The sequence below is a fragment of the Canis aureus genome, chromosome 23 (genome assembly GCF_053574225.1).
Source record: "Canis aureus isolate CA01 chromosome 23, VMU_Caureus_v.1.0, whole genome shotgun sequence".
Classification (NCBI taxonomy): Eukaryota; Metazoa; Chordata; class Mammalia; order Carnivora; family Canidae; genus Canis; species Canis aureus.
The window spans coordinates 28,419,491-28,439,728 of NC_135633.1; the positions used below are offsets into that span (position 1 = coordinate 28,419,491).

The 20,238-nt window shown below is 48.3% G+C and overlaps 1 protein-coding gene across 1 annotated transcript; it reads right to left on the reverse strand.

The window, feature by feature from the left end:
- Window positions 1-9,755: 9,755 nt before the first annotated feature.
- Window positions 9,756-17,770, reverse strand: KLHL35 (kelch like family member 35). Its single transcript, XM_077867066.1, has 6 exons — window positions 16,884-17,770; window positions 15,313-15,497; window positions 13,525-13,643; window positions 12,759-12,947; window positions 11,199-11,387; window positions 9,756-10,313 (listed from the first exon to the last, which is right to left on the reverse strand). The coding sequence occupies exons 1-6, from the start codon at window positions 17,753-17,755 to the stop codon at window positions 10,125-10,127; spliced, it is 1,743 nt and encodes a 580-aa protein (XP_077723192.1). The 5' UTR covers window positions 17,756-17,770; the 3' UTR covers window positions 9,756-10,124.
- Between the last annotated feature and the right edge of the window lie 2,468 nt (window positions 17,771-20,238).

Here is a 20,238-nt window from a genome sequence, read left to right on the forward strand (position 1 = left end):
TGATTAATTTCACCCGCAGTTTGAGGTTATAGGTTTGGAAGAGGGATATATTTAAGATGTTTTTCTTTTCTAATGCATAAAGAAATCTTATTGCACATAGAAAATAAATATGGTGCCTATTGTATTTTCGGTCATTTCTACACTATAGGTAGTTTTGTATAATTCTCCATTTTATCCTGAGCATGTCTGAAGTGTAAAGGGAATTTGCTTGTGCCACTGAAAAGCCTGAGAAGTACATTTATTAGAATCCACACTTTGTTCAGTCCTTTTAGCCATTATACTTTAGAAGAATGTAAAGAACATTTACATTGTCTACAGTTTGTCATATTTGAAGTGCTTTCTATTGATAGTTACAAGAAATGGGGTCCTCGTAGTTTCTTTGGGTGAAAGTAGTGTGGGACCAAGGTGGCATGAAAATCCTACGTGGCTATATAGGGAATGAGTTCCATTGAGCACAGCGACAAATGTATCTCTGCCCCCTCCTTCAAGAACCTTTGATATTTATGCTGTATCTAGACCATCACCTATTGCTGGTTTTGTCAGTGTGGTTTTGTTTTAAAGATTGTATTTATTCATGAGAGACCCAGAGAGAGAGCGCAGCAGAGATCCAGGCAGAGGGAGAAGCAGGCTCCATGCAGGGAGCCCGACAGGGAACTCGATCCCTGGTCTCCAGGATCACACCCTGGGCTGAAGGCCGGTGCTAAACCGCTGAGCCATCGGGGCTGCCCTGTTTTTGTCAGGGTTCATGGAACTGAGACCACCTATCACTAGTAGAGACACTTCCTTTAGAAGTCCATAACCTCTGGCAAAGCTAACATGTTTACTGTTTTAGGGAGTGGAATGTGTATATTCTAATCCCTAATGTATTAGGAACTAGAGCCTGAATAAAAAATGTAAGTGTTCCTTATTTCCCCATTCTTTCCCTCACCTTGAGGTGACAGTTTCTCAAGCTGATGAAAGTTTTCTGGGAAGGGCTAAGGAGGAGGTGATTTTAGACAGGCTGGTGTTGGGCCTCGTCAGTACTATATGTGTGTAAAGTGAGATTTGAGTGCTCTGGATAAATGATTCTGTGCCCACCCCCAAATCTAATGAAATACAGGCAATAGGGTTTGTTTTTTTTTTTTGTTTTGTTTTTGTTTTTGAGAGCGAGAGAGAGGCAGAGACAGACAGGGAGAAGCAGGCTCCATGCAGGGAGCCTGATGTGGGACTCGATCCCGGATCCCCAGGATCACACCCCAGGCTGCAGGTGGCGCCAAACCGCTGCGCCACCAGGGCTGCCCCAGGCAATAGGGTTTTATTTATCCCTTCTGGGTAAAACTAGTGGCATTTTGCAATTTACTGAAAAGTGTTGGAGCTATGTTGCTTTAATTCTTGTATTTTTGGACTTGTGTAGTTCAGTTGTGAGGGGATTTTTTGCTGTGAAAGTAGTTCAGGCTAATAGCATCCAGAATACTGGGTGCTGGTAACAGGTTAAGGCAATCCTGATCATGTAGGGCCTCAGTGTCTAGTACTAGCACAGCCAGTCACAGGTCTTCGTGTATTAAATTATGTAATTGTTTAAATTCTTTAATCTACTTAAAACTGGAAGTTCGGTGTGTTGGATTCAGAAGTGCTGTTAATGTCCCACCAGGGGGTGCTGTAGCAGGAAATAAGTATCAAAGTAGCTTGGGGAAGGAAAGTAAAACTCATTGAATTGCATGCACATGTGGAAAAGTACGTGGTTTATTGGCATGCGTTTGTAAAGCTGGAGTTAATGTGAACGTACCCTTGGATAGCCAATACTCCAGTAAAGAAAGGCTTTGGGGTGTGTTTTTTTTTTAACAATTTCAAAAAACGAAAGTAAATGTAGAACTTAGGTAAGCACTCTAACCATAGCCCATCAAGAAATGCAGGTTACTCTGGAGGATGTTAACACCACCAATCCTAGATTAGTTTTTCAGCTCTTTTTCCTTTGTGTCAGTCCCTTTGACATTTTATTTTTTTTATTTTTTATTTTTTAAATTTTTATTTATTTATGATAGTCACAGAGAGAGAGAGGCAGAGACACAGGCAGAGGGAGAAGCAGGCTCCATGCACCGGGAGCCCGATGTGGGATTCGATCCCGGGTCTCTGGGATCGCACCCTGGGCCAAAGGCAGGCGCCAAACCGCTGCGCCACCCAGGGATCCCTGTGTTAGTCCCTTTAAAGTTGAAAGTTGACATGTGAATATCTGACTGGCTAGTCCTGTGTGTAATCCAGCTGCCTGAGGTGGGGAGAAAAATAGCTAGCCCCTTTGATTGTAGAGGTGGGGCCCAGACTTGCACAATGCTCTCTCCTTTACCTCAGTAGGCAAAGTGTTGGTACTGGGCAGCCAGAACTTGTGGAATGGCCCTTGGAACCCACTGGTGAAAATCTGACTGGTTGTAACATGGAAGCAGATGACCTCCTTTCATGGACTTCTCAACAAAAGGTTACTGTCAAGGTCTAAAGAGTTCAGTTCTGGTCATTTGGATTCCTGGCACCATGACAAGCTTCAAGCAGGAGCTGATTGATCAGCTTGTCCATCAGGCAAGAAAAGAATAGCTGCTGAGATGTGAGAACTTGGAAAGAGGCCCTGGGTGCAAGCAAGGGCCCCAGACCAATGGACAGCACTGTCCATATGGAGAACCAGAAGTATAGAAGCTGATGGCTTCAGAGACCATGGCCAGAGGGTTTCTTACGGAGGTTTCCCTCCAGACAGAATCTTCTATTGGCACAGGCTGCTGGAACCTACAGCAGGATGATAATGTGTAGGGGGTCTGCTGCCCACCTCCAGTCAGTCAATCTACTACCTGGGAGATGAGGCAAAGGTTATGGGAATGTTCAAGCATGGTGGGGTTGAGGATACCATTCTCTGCAGAGTGCTTTAAAAAGGAGACTGGTGGTAGGGATAAATGGCTTTGCAATCAGACCTGGGTTCAAATGTGATAGCGGCACTGATCCACTGATGGTGAATCTCCAGTTCAACAGGGCTGTTGGAAGTTAAAGATCTATCAGTACCTGTCTGTAGTGTTTATCATCTAGTATATTACCGTTGGAGGCAACAGCTAAGAGCCCAGGCCTTCCAGTCAGACTCGGTTTATTTTTTGTATTTTTAAAAAAGATTTTATTTATTCATGAGAGACATAGGCAGAGGAAGAAGCAGGCTCCCTGCAAGGAGCCCAATGCAGGACTCAATCCTGGACACCCAGGATCACACCCTGAGCCACCCAGGCATCCCAGACTGGGTTTAAAACCAGGTTCGCAACTTAGGACGAACTTGGGGACCTGTATTATTGTCTGAGCTGTTTATCCGCCTATGATTTCATAGCACAGTATCTGATCCTCTGTAAATGTTAATGTTACTATTGAGTACTTAAGCATTTTCTCTTGGGACTCATTAATAGCTTAACTTCATGGTATTGGGTTCTCCTCAACTGTAAGGGCCCTGACCATAGAAACAGCTTTCTGCTACTGTTGTGGAGTAGGCATCACTGGTCAGGTCTCACTGCCCTATTTTACAGGTGGTGAATTTGGCTTTTTTTTTTTCTTTCAGATTTTTATATTTATTCATTCAAGAGAGGCATACAGGCAGAGAAGCAGGCTCCCTGTAGGAAGCCTGATGCAGCACTCAATCCCTGGACCCCAGGATCACAACCTGAGCCAAAGGCAGATGTTCAACCACTGAGCCACCCAGGCTCCCTGAATTTGGCCTTTTATCATGCCATGTTCCACCTAGTGAGAGAATCCGCATTTTCAACCTCAAAAGATAGTTTTTCTTACCATATTTCTCCCTCAGGAACATGAGATTTTGATGTTCCCTTATGAAACAAACTACTTTCCTATTGATTAAAACTACGTGTATAACTTGATAAGCAGCATGACCGGGGTGAGAATTTAATTGTTAAATGCCCCAAGCTTGTTGTAAACACTTCATTAATCTCAACATCCCTGTTCCGGGCCAGTTCCATTACTAACTTCATTTTATAGCAACTTTGACCCACATCCTACATCTTAGGGGAATGTATGAATTCCCTTAGACTTGGAAAATATTTAGAATATTTCAAGATCCCTGCAAACTGGTTTGAGAGCAAATAACATGAATCCTGAGGTTGGGAACAACTTAACGTGACCCTAAGCCCTTATTTTTACAAAGAGCCACAGTGGCCCTGAGATTTAAATGAGACCAGGCCTCTGCTGCTCAGTCCTGTGTTGTATTAGCAGCTCAGTCAGCTAGACACAGCTGGGCCTTTGTCCGCTGATGGGGAGTACTGCTGGGATGGGTTCATCCCACCCTCCACCTTCACTGGCTGGCCAGGGATTGCCCCCATGATCAGCGTGCTCCCGCCAGTCCTTTGTGTGGAGAGCCAGAGGAGCCAGACCCTTTGGATCCTAAATTGCTGAGAGGATAGGGCTCCCCTGGCCTTTAAGAATATTTACTTTGTAGAGGAGAGGGCGAACACAGACCCAGCAATAGGGCTGCTTTCCCTTCTCCCTTCAGGGACCAGAGGTGATGGATCTTTGCTCACTGGTTTTCCCTCAATATAACAGGAAAAATAGCCATTGCTATTTGCCATCTGGTCCAATGACACCCTACCTTTTATATTTTAAGTCATTTTATAGATAATTTACAGAAGTAAGAATAAAGGGAAAGTGGAAAACCATTTTATAAATTTTACAGGTATTTAAAAATACTAAAGTTTTAGCTAGTAAAGCACCATTCTGAATATACTAAAAACCATTGAATTATATACCCTTCAAATGGATTGGTTTTATGGGATCTGAATTATATATCAGTAAAAATTCATATATTCATGAAAATATATATACATATATATTTATGTATAATATATATGTATGTATATACATATATATGTACTGTATATACATGAATATATACTATATATATACACAAACATATATATGGATTGAAACAGGGATATCCAGGTGGCTCAGTGGTTGAGTGTCTGCCTTTGGCTCAGGGCATGATCTCCGAGTCCCACATCAGGCTTCCTTCATGGAGCCTGCTTCTCCCTCTGCCTGTGTCTCTGCCTCTCTCTCTGTCTCATGAATAAATAAAATCTTAAAAAAAATAGTAAGGAAACAGTAAACACTTTTATATTTTCCTTGCCTGGAAGACATATATACCAAAAAGCACCATCTCTTGAATGCAGATAAATGCTCATTAGCTACCATGTGTGAAGCTGGAATGTATTCATCTTGTAACTACTGATCTCAGATTTCAAATATATCTCTAGTAGGCTCTAGCTTATTGTTTCTGGGGTTTGCTTTTTGTCTAGTTTTACACTTGCATCGTCAACAATGGAATACTTTATTATTTTTTTACAGAGAGAGAGGCAAAGACATAGGCAGAGGGAGAAGCAGACTCCATGCAGGAAGCCCAACAAGGGACTCGATCCCAGGTCTCCAGGATCACACCCCAGGCTGAAGGTGGTGCTGGGCCACTGGGGCTGCTCCAACAATGGAGCACTGTAAAAATTTTTGATGGCTCATAATGTTGAAGAGAGGACAGTCCTATTCTTTCCTCCATAATTTTATTTTTTATTTTCTTAAAGATTTTATTTATTCATGAGAGACACAGAGGGAGAAGCAGGCTCCTTGCTGGAAGCCCGATGTGGGACTTGATCCCGGGACTCCAGGATCATGTCCTGAGCCGAAGGCAGACGCTCAACTGCTGAGCCACCCAGGCGTCTCTGCTCCATAATTTTAAAATATTTTTGATTTTTGATTTATAAAGAATCAATTTGAATAACCAATCTAATTAATTTTTAAAATACAGCATCTATTTTCCTACATTCACCTTAGTACACAACTGTCTCAGCATGTCTTCACTTACAAACTAACAAAGTATACCAAGTAAATCTGGGGGTATAGGCATCTTAATAAAATAATATACAAAACGGGATGGTAGAGGTCTTTGTCAAAAAAATATTGTGCAAATGGAATCCTTTTTGCTGAATGACTTAAAATGCCACATTTTCTTTCACTTACCAATTCTTGAGTTTAAGAAAATTCATCTAGGAAAGATTTTGCTTCTGTGACCAATTTCCCCATCCTCAGAGGCTAGAGTGCTACTGTGTGTCTCTGCGTTCATTTTCTGATTTGTTTGTATTAGGTGTGAAAGATCTTTCCATTTTCTTCTCTTTTGTCATGGGTGGAAAATGAAAAATCCTGAATTCTCAGCCTACATCTCTAGACTTCTTCTATCTATCTTGAAAGATGATATACAGTACTTTAGGGAATACTTCATGGAAACTGAGGGATGATGTGATAGTGATGATGTATTCACTATTCTATCTTTTGGGCAATACTATCCTTTCATTTTATCATTGCAGTCTTGTTTGGGAATAATTGCTGAGTAACATGAAGTGATTTTTAGGATGATCAAATAGCAAAGTTTTTCCAAATGTAGGAAAATAAATTCTTCACAATCTCATAATGTATTTTAAGTTTATTAAAGAATCTAATGAATCCATATGGTGATTGTAAGTTACAATGAGTTTTAATGTCTTTTTTAAAAGGTAAGTAAACTTGTTTTTTAGAAGCCCATTAAGTCATAAAATATCAAGTCTTACAAATATGACTTCTCAAAAACGAAACTCAAAAACTAAATTTGGGTTCAGTGGCTTCTGATGGCTTATGAAGAGTTAAGTATGTTCTCAGCTGGGGAGAGTATGGCAAACTCAAGTGGCTAAGGGATCATGTACTCAGAACTTGTGGTCTGGCTTCCTGTTGGATAGTGACAGTCCCTCTCATTCAGCAGGCAGCCCAAGGGGGGGTGAAGAGCAGTGGGCTGGGAGCCAGAGAGGCCCTCCATATATGGTCTTGGTTGAACTCACAGTCTTAGAAATTAGGACATGTGGGTGTGTGACCTTTTGCTTTGTATTGTGTCCCTGTGAGCCTCACCAGGGAGATGAATCACATCTCCCCTTCAACTAGAAGCCCCTAATGGCAGGGACAAAATCCCATCAGGCCGGGGCTTCTCTTGGTGGAAATGATACATAGTAGTAGTAGTAGCTCCCCCCACCCTGTCCCCATTATCTGTGGTTTCACCTACTGTGATTTCAGTTACCTGAGATTAATTGCATTCTGGAAGCAGACGATAGTCTTGACTTAGGTCAGTAGTAGCCTAAGGATGCATCATGGTGTCTAAGTCATTCACCTCACTTCATCTCATCCTGTAGGCATTTTATCATCTTGCATCATCACAAGAAAAAGGGCTAGTACAAAAAGGTATTTTGAGAGCCCACATTCACAATAACTCTTATTATAATGTATTATATTTTAATTATTAATTACTTTTAATCTATTGTGCCTAACTTACAAACTTTATTTTTTTTTAACTTTTTAAAAATTTATTTATTCATGAGAGGCACACAGAGGCAGAGACACAGGAAGAGGGAGCAGGCTCCATGCAGGGAGCCCAACACAAGACTCGATCCCAGGTCTCCAGGATCAGGCAGGCCCTGGGCTGAAGGCAGCGGTAAACCGCTGAGCCACCAGGCTGCCCACAAACTTTATCCTATGTATGTATAAGAAATCATAGTGTATACAAGGTTTGGTACCATCTGTGGTTCCAGGCATCTGCTGGGATTTATCCCCCACAGATAAGGGAGGACTACCGTATCTTCTACTTCTAAACAACTCATGTGCTATCCTCAACACTATTTTCTCAGATTAGCAGAGCCTAGTGAGGCTGCATGGAGAGAGCAGGGTTTTGAGATAGCTTGACCCAGGGTGGAATCTTGGCTCTGCCACCACTCACCAGACCAGTGACAGTAGACAAATCACATCTCTGGATCTCTAGTTCCTCATTGGTAAGTGGGGCAATAGGTATGAAATAGAATCCAGGAAACTTTGATACAGCATATTGAGTGGGGGAGGGCTCTTGTTCTGGACATGGGGGATACATAAATAAGGCTGACACCTTTCCTGACTCAAGAAGCATTCTATGGATATGTCAGGGAAGACCAGGGATGTCACATACGAAGGCCTGGCCATATGCCTGGTGATAAAAGAGGAGCAGATAAGGAAGGGACATGAAAGACAAGACAGCTCTGGAATGAGTGGAGGGTGTCAGGTTTGCCCAGGCAGAGAGAGCAGGAAAGGGCACTGGCACTTGGACAAGAGAGCATTAGAGGCATGAATGGTCATTGTTGGAGAAATGAGGTGGTTTGCTTGGCACACAGGAAATGCCCTGCCCAGGTGAGGTGCCCATGTTCTCAAGATCTCTCCCTGAATATTCCCCTACTTTTTCCACTCAGGCTTTTGCTTGGGTGAGCAAGCAATATGGCACTTTTTTTTTTTTTTTTTTTTTTTTTTTTTTTGCTTTGTCCTGGGTATTATCTGTGGGGTGGGGATAGGCAGGTTCTGAAGGGTTGGGCCTCTACTCCCCTCCCCTCCCCTTTACCATTATCATCTGCGTCCAGATGGTCACAGGCTTCCTAATCTGAGATAATCAGAGAATAGCAGCTCAGCTGGGGCCCAAGCCTTTGTGCTGGGCTGTGATGGGCCAGCCCCAGCTGGAGAGACCCCACAGATAGGGCTCTGGGGCTTTGGAAGGCAGGGAGGGGCATGGGGCTGGCCCTGTGCCGGAGGGGATGCAAGGAGCAGATGATAGCTCTTCAAAAAGCAATCTGAGTGCACATAATGGGGAGCCCCAGATGGGACCTGGCCAGCCCCTCCGGGCCTTAGAAACATAGGCATAGGACCTGAACCTACTGGGTCTCCCCGACAGAATACATGATATCTTTTGTCCCCTCTCTCCTCTGGGCTCATTCCTCCTCTAGCAGTTTTATGTTGCTGCCTGTAGAGCCTTGCCGCCCAGGTGCTTTTGTGCCCCTTGTTGATATGGGGGATCTCACAGGTCCAGGTGCAGTCCCAGGCTGGCTGGGATCTCAGGCCTGGGGCTCTGGTGCCTGCCACCCTGGGCCTGCAGTTTGCTGTGAGCCTTGGCCTCAGTGCTACTCAGGGTCCCACAACTGTTCTTGTCCTATTTTGTTTCTGCTGCTTTCAGAGTCAGGGAGCCCTACCTCAGCCCTGGCTTCTAGCAGTGAGCCTGGTTTGTAATCCCTTTTTTAAAGCTTTATCCCAGGGTCTGAACCCCAGAGCTGGATGGAGTTTCTCCCTTTCTCATGGTTTTATAATTCCAGTTTCCTATGGCTCTGACTCTTTAGTTGTTTGGCTTTTAATTTTATCTGTCATTGCTAAGTGCCTGAATTGGAAAGGGTGGTTTAGAATGAGAGAAACAACCTGACCAGAAGTGCTTCACAGATTGTAAAGCTTCATGAAATCTTGAGTCATGGACGCTGCCACTTACTAGGTATGTGGTCTTGGGCAAATCTCATCTTTTTTTTTTTTTTTTTAAGATTTTATTTATTCATGAGAGAGATAGAGCAAGAGAGAAAGAGAGAGAGAGAGGCAGGCAGACACACAGGCAGAGGGAGAAGCAGGCCCCATGCATGACATGGGACTTGATCCTGAGTCTCCAGGATCAGGCCCTGGGCTGAAGGCAGCGCTAAACCGCTGAGCCACTCGGGCTGCCCAAGTCTCCTCATCTTTTAAGGCAGTTCCTTTTCTGTAAAATACAAACATTAATAACTAGCTCGTTAAAAGTTAAAAAACTGCCAGTAATCTCAAATTTAAGGACAGTGATTACCTCTGGGAGGAATGTGGGAAGGAATGGGTTTGGGAATGGAGGTGCCTACAAAGGCATTTGTAATGATCTATTCTTAAGCTAGATGGTGGAAACACAGATATTTTATTGTAAAACTGTACAAAAAATATATATATATACTTTTTATGCATGAAATATTTCATAATTTTAAAAATATGTCCATACTGCCATTAGGAAGGTAAACAAGGTAACATATGAAGGTGCTTTGTAAAGAGTCAAAGCAGGGAGCAGATATTGGGCATTACTTCTCCAGACAAAGCAGGCTTGAGCTGGAACACAGATCCAACCTTTGAAGGAGGTTTTATTTCTACAAGAAAGGGGGGCAATAAGTTAAGGGTCTATATACATGGAGGTGCCATGAGGAGGGCAGTGGTGAGCCTGAATTCCCCCTCCTTTCTCTGCTTCCTGGCTCAGGCTGTTCAAGTCTGAGTCACCTGCCCAGGGTCTGAATGATGGTGATGCAGCCATGGGAGCTGGTGCAGCGCTGTAGGGATGGCTGGGCCTCCACCTGCCCATTGCTGGGGTCAAAGGTGAAGACCTTGTCGGTGCTCTCCCCAAGATCATCCCGCCCACCAAGGATGTGGATCTTCCCGTCACACACAGTCACGCCGCAGCTCTCCTGGGAAGACAGAAAGCTAATCAGCTCTGGGGCTCCCTGTGTCCCTAGCTGGTCAGGCCAAACAATAAAACCTGGACACACAGAATATGAGCAGGCAGTCTGGATGACAGAAAGGCAGGAACTAAATGAATCTGAGTTCAAGCTCTGGCTTGACCCTTACTAAATGGCCTTAGGCAAGTCACTTAAGCTCTCTGGGCCTCAGTTTCCTCACCTGCAAAGTAAGAATAATAATAGGAACCTTCTTCCTAAGGTTACCTTAACAGTTAATGGGGTTAAGCATTTCATAGTGCCAAGAAGATAGTAAGCACTCCAGTAAGTGACAACAATCACCATGACCACCACTGCTGCGCTGAGATCTCAGACTCAGAGAAGCCAAAAATCTCAAGCTTTTAGAATCACTGAGGTCAGAACTGGCAGGGACCACCAATCTATGTAGTCTCTTTGGAGTTTCAGGGATGGGGACAAGTGGGGGCCAGAACATCCAGGGCCTGGACTTCCCTGGTCTGATTTACTAGGGCAGGGGAACTTAACCAAGTCCCTTCTCCATCCTGGACTCCCCACAACAGACTACTGGTTGTGGTCTTCAGGACAGAAGAGACTGCAGGGTCATTTAGATCAAGACTCATCCAAAGCTAAAGACTTGGGACTGGGCTTCCATGCTTTGGTTTAATTGGTGGCCTTGGGTGAAGCCTCAGTCTAAGGCTGGTCTCATCTGTGGAAAACAAGGCTGATTATCATAGAACAAAGCTAAGGAACGATGTATAATTGCCGAGCACAGAGTCAGAGATAAGACTCAGAACCTCTGAGATCCATATCCTTAGACATGGGACTTTGCTCTCCCAAATGGAACCGGTACTAAGGCTGTGCCCTGGAGCCTCTACTTACCACAGGGCTGGGGAGGACAGCTGCCTCCCCCCAGACATCTGTGCCAGGGTCATAGGTGAAGATTTTGCTCATAAGGCCCCCCACCACATAGATGATGCCCTCAAGGGAGACAGCCTCGAGACACCGCTGTGAGAAAGGTGCTGGTGATCGCAGACTCCACTGGTCCTCCTTGGGGTCAAAGCACTGCACCTGAGGGGCAGGAGAAGGGACTGTGGTGAAGCTTCATCCTCCAACTGCCCTGCTGCCCACATCCTCCCATCTCTCCAGCAGGGGGACTCATTTGACACAATATTTGCCTGTGTCCACCAGGCCTCAGCTAGCATCTAGGGGTGGGGGGGGGGTGGTAGAGGACCCCCACCATCCCTGCCCTCAAGTGTTCTCAGTCTGGCTCCACACTGTAGCCCCAGCCCTGGACTCCCTTTGTCCAAAGCCTCATATTTCAAGGTCCAGGAAAGATCTGCATCTCAGAAAATAGAAGTACCATCTGCATTAGTGCTATAGAAGGTTCTTAGAGAGCAGGTACCCCAAAGAGATGCATTTCTTATTGCATACATTGTCACTCTCCCCCACTGCCCTGCGGTGCTCTGAGCTCATGACAAGATTTCAGCTGGGTGCCTTGCAGCCCCCGTTCGTACAGCTGTCTACAGGCTTCTGAGGCCCACCACTGTTTATAACACCTTCCAGATTTTCTGAGAGCTTATACTACTTGCATGTTCACTTTGACTCTGTTTCCTCGACTGTTGCCTTGGAGACTCCTGGAATGGCCTATAAGGAACCAATGCTGCACAAGAAGGTACTAAAGGGCAGTTCTCCCAGCCAGCCCCAGGAAGGTGTGTGTAGGGGTGGATGAGTCGGAATATGGAGGGGTGAGGGATCCTAGTTCTAGAAAGATTCAGATCCTGGACTACAGACTTGTGAGGCCAGCAGGGGAGGGAGGAAGCTGCTATGAAGGTGATTAATTTTTATTCACAGCCAAAAATGTCCAGCAACAGAAATTTTGGTGGATAGACTATGGGTCACCCACCCTGTGGACTATTCCACATTGAAACGTTGGCTGTGAGGAGTTTTTAAGCATGGGGAAAGTGCTTACATTTAAATGAGAATAAAAAGAAGAATGCAGAATTTTACTAACAATAAAAACACAAAGCTAAAACAGAAACACAAAAGTAGATTCAAAAGAAGCCTGGAAAGCAATGCACCAAAATATTAATAGTAATTATCCTTTGGGGGTGGAATCATGGGTAATTTTTTTTGTTGTTATTTCTCTGTTTTCTAAATTTTCAATAATGTGTGGGTGTTTTTTTATTTCTTTGGAGGAAAAACATTTTTAGTTATCCCACCCTTGCCCTCAGTTAATTTTTAAAATCTATGAGAGCCCTATGGCACCAGCTCAAATATTCGGGTTCAGACCCGCTGTGGGACCTTGAGGTCATCCTCCCTTCCTTGCTGAAACGGAGTCACTCTTCAAGGCTGTGGGGAGTGAGAAAATGGATGAGGATTGAAAGTTACCAGCTCTGCTCTTGGCACCAGCAGGCCTCCAGTACCCCAATCCGTGCCCACCTTGTTTGTGCTGACACCGTCCTGCCCAGCGCCCCCAATCACGTAGATCCGGCCCGCGCAGGACACCACCGCTGCCGAGCTCACAGCCTCGGGGAGCGGCGCAGCGGCCACCCAGGTGTTGGAGAAGGGGTCGTAGCGTTCTACGCTGCGCAGGCGCCGAAGGCCATCAAAGCCGCCCACCACGAACAGCTGCAGGTGAGGACAAGCAAGGGTGGGATGCAGGTGGAAGCCTCCGCTCTGTGCGGAGAGACTACCTCCAGACCCACACAGGGCGCATCCCAACACTGCCAGCACCTGGCCGGCCTCCCTCAGCAGCTTTCCTCTAACAACTGGGGTTAATGATACCGGTCTCTGGGACGGGTATTAGCCCTGTCAGATACCTGGCACCAAGCTGATGCTTAATCATAACATCTGGTAATTTATTGAGGGTTTACCCACCTTACTTCAGTAATCCTAAGACATGCTTTTTTTCTTTTCTGAAATTGGGATGTAGCTTACAAAGATAATTAGTTTTAATTGGCAGACTCAAAATTCAAACCTAGTCTGGCCCCAGAACCCATGCTTTTGACCCGTGACCACTAGGCTGTACAACTATAGCCATTAGTTTGTATTACCATTAGCATTATTATGTAACTTCGGGCAAGTATCTTTCCGTTTTGGTGTTTAAGATTCCTTCTTTCAAAGAGACTGTCCTATAGGACCTTCCCCCGGGAAGTCCACTGTCTGTACCTTGGGCCACAGGGCAGCAGCTTTTGTGTGTCCCTACCTGCCCCTGCATGACTGCCATCTTGTGCCTCCACCTGCCCTTGAGCAGTGAGGCCACCTTGATCCAGGTGTGCAGAGGAGTACTAAACATCCACACATCACGGCTGTTGATATGGCCTCCTAAGGAAAGAGAAGCAGCTGTTGACCCCAGGCCCTCTTGGGATCAACAGCACCACTAAAGACCTTGATGCAAGGGCCTCCAGATCCAAAGAAGAGTTAAGGGTAGATGATGGAAAGGACTCCCCCCACCCCAACCCTTATGGATGTGAGACTCCTACCCAGTGACCTGGACATGTGCTTTGAATGAATGGTGGGAAGGTGTGAGGACAGAAGGGCAGGGAGTTTTGAAGGGAGAGACCTGAGAGATTTGGGGAGAAGGAGCTGATCTTCAGTGGGTGCCTTATGGTGGTATGCCAGGATCTGTACTCAGGGAGTAAAAGAGGGGGGTACTTAGAACTCAACTGGAGATAAGAGTGCAAAGTGTGCCCAAGACAAGCATCAGGGATGTGCTGGGGACAGAGCAGAAAGCACAGCCACCTGGGCTGGGGTGGGAAGAGGTAGAGAATGACTCAGTAACCCTGCGTTATTTCTGCCCTTACCTTCATTATGTCATGTCTGTTCTCATCCCTCCAGGAGGTGTTAGGATTATTGTACCCACTTTACAGATAGGAAACTGAGATGTGGCTTAGAGACCAGGAATGCCCTGCTGAAAGCCACATGGCCTTTCACTCTAGATCAATGACCAGAGCCAGAACTTCTAGTCTCCCAAGATGAGGATCAGTATGCCTTATGGGGCTAGGCCTTGGAATGCAAACTGCAGACTTTTCTTCCCCATTCCTCTTGGCTACTGACCAGGGACTCCTCTCTCAGGAGCAGCCTTTCCAGGGACAACCCTGACTACATCCCTCAGTCTGAGCCCATGAGTCAAGCTCCAGCTTTGTTTTGTAGACCTTGCCTTTGTGCATTCCCAGCAGAGGCCCTACCTGCTGCTCACAGGCCATCAGTAGCCTTGGATAAGATGTCCAGTAATAAAGTGTGGCCTGGATGGACCTTGAGATCTTTCTGGCTCATTCTTCTGTTGTCTTTCCCAGACACCCATACCCCTCCCTACGAGTGCAGTCTACCTAAGCCTGGAGTCAAAGCCTCCCTGATCTGACTCAACTCCCTTTCCTGCCTCATCTACAATACTTCCCCTCCTCTCCCAGACACAATCAGCACTCTGGAGACCCAAGTGCCTGGGGTTCCTTTCTGCACATTCTTGCCTTCATGCCTTTGGCTATGCTGTTCCCTCCAGATTTTCAAGGTCCAGCTGAAAAGTCTGGTGACAAAGTGAAGTCTCTCTGTCTCCCCCCTCTCCAGGGGAGTAGGGACTATTTTATTCTCTCTCTAGGGCCTGAATCTCAGAGAGGGCACAATCCATTGGTATCACACCAATTTGTGTTCCTTCTAGCTTTACCATTTTTGAGATAATGGGAAAATTCTTAACCTCCCTGTAAAATGGAGTTGTAAGGGAAATTGAGTAACTAACGAAAGCTGTGTAGCATAATGTTCTGCAGAGAATTGGCTAAACAAAAAGAAGTGGTTAATAATAACACAAATTGAAGTGGACATTGCGGATGAAGGTCGGAGTCATTCCAGTGACTGGCCCTGCAGGACTATATACCACTTCAGCCAGTAACTGTAGGTTACTGGGGGGAAAATCCCACCCCTATCTCGTGGTTGGAGAGAAAAACAAAGGGAGTGGCATGAGAGAGGCAAAGAACCAATCCCCACTGCGCCCTATCCTCACCCGAGACATAGACATCATTGCGGAGAGCACAGGCAGCAAACTCTGAGCGTGTGTAGCCTGGAAGGCTGGGCAGTGGGGTCCAGCGCCGGCTCTCTGGATGGTAGGCATCAGTGAAGGGCAGCTTCAGGAGCCCCTTGCGGTCGCAACCACCGATGACCACGATCACTTCAGCTAGCTCCATGAATCTGGCGTGGGAATAAGCCCAATGCCCGTTGACCCACACCCAGGTTTTGGCGTCTCACATCCTCTTGTTGACCACACTGTACCATCCTGCTGCCCTTCTATGCCCTCATGCTCTTTCACACTCTCTGCCGCCCAATCTCATGCTGGACTCTGCCACTTTCAACCTCCTTTCCTAGTACTGATGGGAAGAGTCACCAATCCTTAACCCCAATCTACTGACCTCTAAATTACAGGAAAAGGATCTTTACAGAGCCCTTACCTAGGAAAGTCACCTCGTTTAATCCTTATGATAGTTTTATTAGGCAAGGATTACTATTCCTTTTGCAGAGAAGGAAACTGAGGCTCACTGACTTTGGCTTGCCAGAAGTCATGGTGCCAATTAAGTGAGACAGCTGGAATTCAAGCCTAGTTTGGCTGCCACTAACCCATTCTGTTTACCTTTTTCTTCCTTTCATCCGTAACTGTTAATTCTGCTGCCTCCCTCCTACTGTAACCATTTCCTAAACCCATTCCCTAATCACTGACTCCATTGGACCAGGATACACACCCTTTCAGCAAAACATTCTCCCCTCCCGCTAGCCAACCCCTCAGGCTCTGACCCCACCAGAATTTCCAAACCAAGCCACCTGGCCTCCTATCTAATTCCTTTGACAAATACTGAGCAGCTTCTTTGTACCTGGTCCTGGGCTTAGTGCTGGAGACACAGTGTAGTAAAACAGAGGCATCCTGTCTTCGGGCTCTGGGAGGGTGACAGACAGTCTTGGGCTACTCCACCCTAAGTCTCTTGGTCTGGCATTCCAGGGGTGGGAGAGTAGCCCTCTTTCATTTTTTTTTTCCAGGCCCTATTTATGTCCCTTACAGAACTGAGCTTTCGGAGGGTAAAAGCTGTTTTCAGTTACTCCCCACGTCAGGGCACCCAACACAAAGCCTGCACAGAAGCAGTACTCCGAATTACGGATGGATGGGCAGGAGAAAGAATGTGTACAGGCTGTGAGATCCCTGCCTCTTCCCCCACTGGACTGTCAATTCTTTAAGGACAGAATTCTCCACACCGAGCCCGTGAAATGTGTCCTGAATGAACGACCGAATCTCATTTCAGCGGCCCGATTAAATGACTGCATTAACGGATGCCACAGGGGGCAGCCCGGGAGGCTCAGCGGTTTAGCGCCGCCTTCAGCCCAGGGCCTGATCCTGGAGACCCGGGATCGAGTCCCACGTCGGGCTCCCTGCGTGGAGCCTGCCTCTCCCTCTGCCTGTGTCTCTGCCTCTCTCTCTCTCTCATGAATTAAAAAAAAAGAAAAAAAAAACTTTCTCAAATTAAAACAAAGGACGCCACAGGGCCGGGATGAGGGCGGGTGGGGGGTGGCGGGTGGGGGCTGGGGCCGTACCTCCGCGGCCGGGCCTGCAGCGCGCCCGCCTCGCGGCCCAGGATGAAGCAGGCGCGGGCCTGCAGCAGCAGCGGGCGGCACTCGCGGCTGGCCTGCAGCAGCTCGTCGGCCTCCACCTTCTCCAGGAAGTAGGCGGGCGCCAGCAGGGGCAGGCGCACGTGCTCCAGCAGGCGCCTCAGCTGCCCGCGGCGGGCCGGCGCGTCGTGGCGCACCCAGCGCATGGCCGCCTCGAACACCGCCTCCTCGCGCGCCACGCCCAGCGCCGGGTCGGCCAGCAGCGCCGCCACCTCGTCGGGCGCCAGCTCCAGGAAGTCGGCGTGGCGCGCCACCTCGACGAAGGCCTGGCGCAGCACGCGGCCGCAGCGCTCGGCCAGCGAGGCGAGCGAGAAGGCGGCGGCCACGCGGCGCAGCGCCAGGCTGTTGGCCGCGCGCAGGCGGCCCTCGAGGAAGCGGGCGCAGGCCTCGCGCAGGCCCGCCACGCCCAGCCGCTCGGCCAGCGCCAGCACGGCCGCCGCCTCGTCCTCGGCGCGCAGGCGCACGCCGGCGCCGTACACGTAGTCGAGCACCACGGCCAGCGCCGCCGCCGCCGCGCCGGGCGCCGCCTCCGAGGCCACGGGCGCCACGGGCACCACGGCCGGGCCGTGCTCCGGGCGCCCGGCCGCGAACAGGCTGCGGAAGTAGGCGCTGCCCGCGCTGAGCGCCGCGCGGTGGCAGGGGAAGTCGCGGCCGCCGGCGCGCAGCACCACGTCGGTGAGGGTGCCGCTCCGCCGGAACGCGTTCAGGGTCTGCAGGACGCGCTGCGCGTGGCAGGACGCCGCGCACGGCGCCGGGGAGCCCGCCTCCAACTCCTCCGGCGCCGGGCCCTCCAGCATCCTGTCGGGGGAAGGACACAGACAGCGTCGGAAACCCACCGGGTGGGGCGCGAGGGGGCAGGAGGGCCCTCCTCCGTCCGCTCCGTGCACTCGGGCGGGGTCCCTCCATCCAGAATCATCCGAATCCCAGCGGCCTCAGTGCTCTGGAGCCTGCCTTCCTGAGGGGCTAGGCCCTGCCTTAGCTGCCGCCACCTTCCCCTCTTCAGCCGTATTGCTCGTTCTGTTCTTCAAACTCCCTAAAATATTCCTTATCGATATCAGCGGAAGACAGATGGCAGGCTCTCAAATGGGGGTGATTTGAGGATAGTCTAATAAGGAAACGATTTACAAACACGGCGTCTAGGGCCTCTCACAAGGGATGAAGCAAGGCCTGTGGCTGCCAGCGGCGGGGAGCCTTTATCTCTCCCCGAGATCTGGAACCTGCACGAAATATCTATAGGAAGGCCCCCTTCCTGACAGGAGCTACGGAAGGGATTCAGGCTACCCTAGAAATACCCAGTGTGGTGTGGGGAGCTATACCTGGGCTCCCTCTTGCCACACCGTCTTGTCTCCTGATGTCCTGTAGGTGCTCCCCACTGACCAAATCCTGATGATTGATTGATACTTTATTTATTTGAGAGAGTGCGTGTGCATGTGCAGGAGAGGTGGGGGAGGGGACAGAGGGAGAAGGAAAAGCAGACTCCCTCCCTGCTGAGCGTGGAGCCCGAAGCCAGGCTCCATCCCAGGACCCCGAGATCATGACCCAAGCTGAAGTCAGATGCTTAATGATCAAGCCACCCAGGTGCCCCCTGATGATTCTGTTTAACAGCCGCTTCTCCCACAGTAGGTGCTCAATTTTTTTTTAAAGATTTATTTATTTATTCTTAGAGACAGAGAGAGAGAGAGAGAGGCAGAGACACAGGCAGAGGGAGAAGCAAGCTCCGTGCAGGAAGCCTGACGTGGGACTCGATCCCGGGGCCTCCAGGATTACGCCCTGCTGCAGGGGGCGCTAAACCGCTGCACTACCGGGGCTGCCCAGTAGGTGCTCAATTAATATCTGTTTAAGGTTGTGTGAATGTATTAAGCTAGCATGTATTTAGAGCCTTTTCTGTGCCAGGCAGTGAGCAACACAGTCATAGACCTGCCCTCCTGGATCTCACAGCTTGTTGGGGGTCCCATGGTGGGGGGCGTGGCCACCATAGAAGGGGCACTAAACACAGTTGGAGGGGAGTCAGGGGAGGTGTCCCTGAGGAGAGATCTTCACAGTGAGAAGCAGAGGGGGAATTAGCCAGGCAAGAGGAAGGGACTTGTTCAGGGGTGATGTCTCCATTTAGAGAACAATCTTTGCTAAGGCCCAAAGGGCAGGAGGGCAGGAGGCTAGAGCCCAGAGCCCAGGTGGAGAGGGAAGTTAGCCCTCTCTCTAGTGAGTTCTGTCAGTGTTCTTGTGGAAGAACTATGGGGAAATAGAGCTGGCTCTGAGGACTGATCCGGGTTCTGGGCCTGCCTCTGTCACTGACTCACTAAGTGAGCTGTGCAAATCACTTCCCTTCAGTTTCCTCCCCTGAAGTGGGATCTTAATGCCTACCTTACAGGATTGTTGCAGTGTTGTGATTATTAAGTGGTATATGAAAACTGCTAGGTAGGGGCACCTGGATGGCTCAGTGGTTGAGCATCTGCCTTCAGCTCAGGTCATGATCCCGGGGTCCTGGGATCGAGTCCCACATCAGGCTCCCCTCAGCAAGCCTGCTTCTCCCTCTGCTTGTATTTCTGCCTCTCTCTGTGTTTCTCATGGAAAAATAAATAAAATCTTAAAAAAAAAAGTGCTAGCTAGGTACATAGTATAGACTCAGCTAATGTTTCCTTACATTGGTTTTTACTCAAGAGGAAGGGAGCACACCAGGTGTGCTAGCAGATTTTATGTGCATAATTTCCTTTGATCCTCACAACCCTGAGCATTTCTTTAGATGTCCTGCCATCCTTTAAGTTTGTTGTAAGGAAACTAGCACTCAGGAAACCTGCCCTTCAGAGGTTCCTCTGAGTGTCAGAGGAGGGGTGTTTGTGAAAGCACTCTACAGACTGAGGGTCGGTACTGGGCTGGTTGTGACTCAGTCATTATGAACATGCAGTGTCTGCTTGCACACCTCCAGTGACAGGGAGCTCACTTCTTTATGTGGCAACTTACTTTCGGGGAGCAGGAGTCTGTCCTCAACCTCTTGCCTCTCCCTCCATGCTCCTGGTCCCACGTACTCTGCCTCCTCTGAGACTGCTTTGCCCAGAGGTCAGATCTTGCCCAGTGTTAGTCTGGCTTTCACTGCTCATGCCTCGGTCATCCTGGGTAGTGGATCCTCATCTCAGGCCACAGAAATGACCTCCCTGGTGGGCAGCGTCCCAGGAAGCTAACTGTGCCCAAGTAGAGGGGCTGGGCTCTGAACCCACCTGGCTCCATACTCTGCGTGCTTAGCCGCTTGCCAGGGTGAGGGCACGTCCTAAGGAGCAGCCCAGGA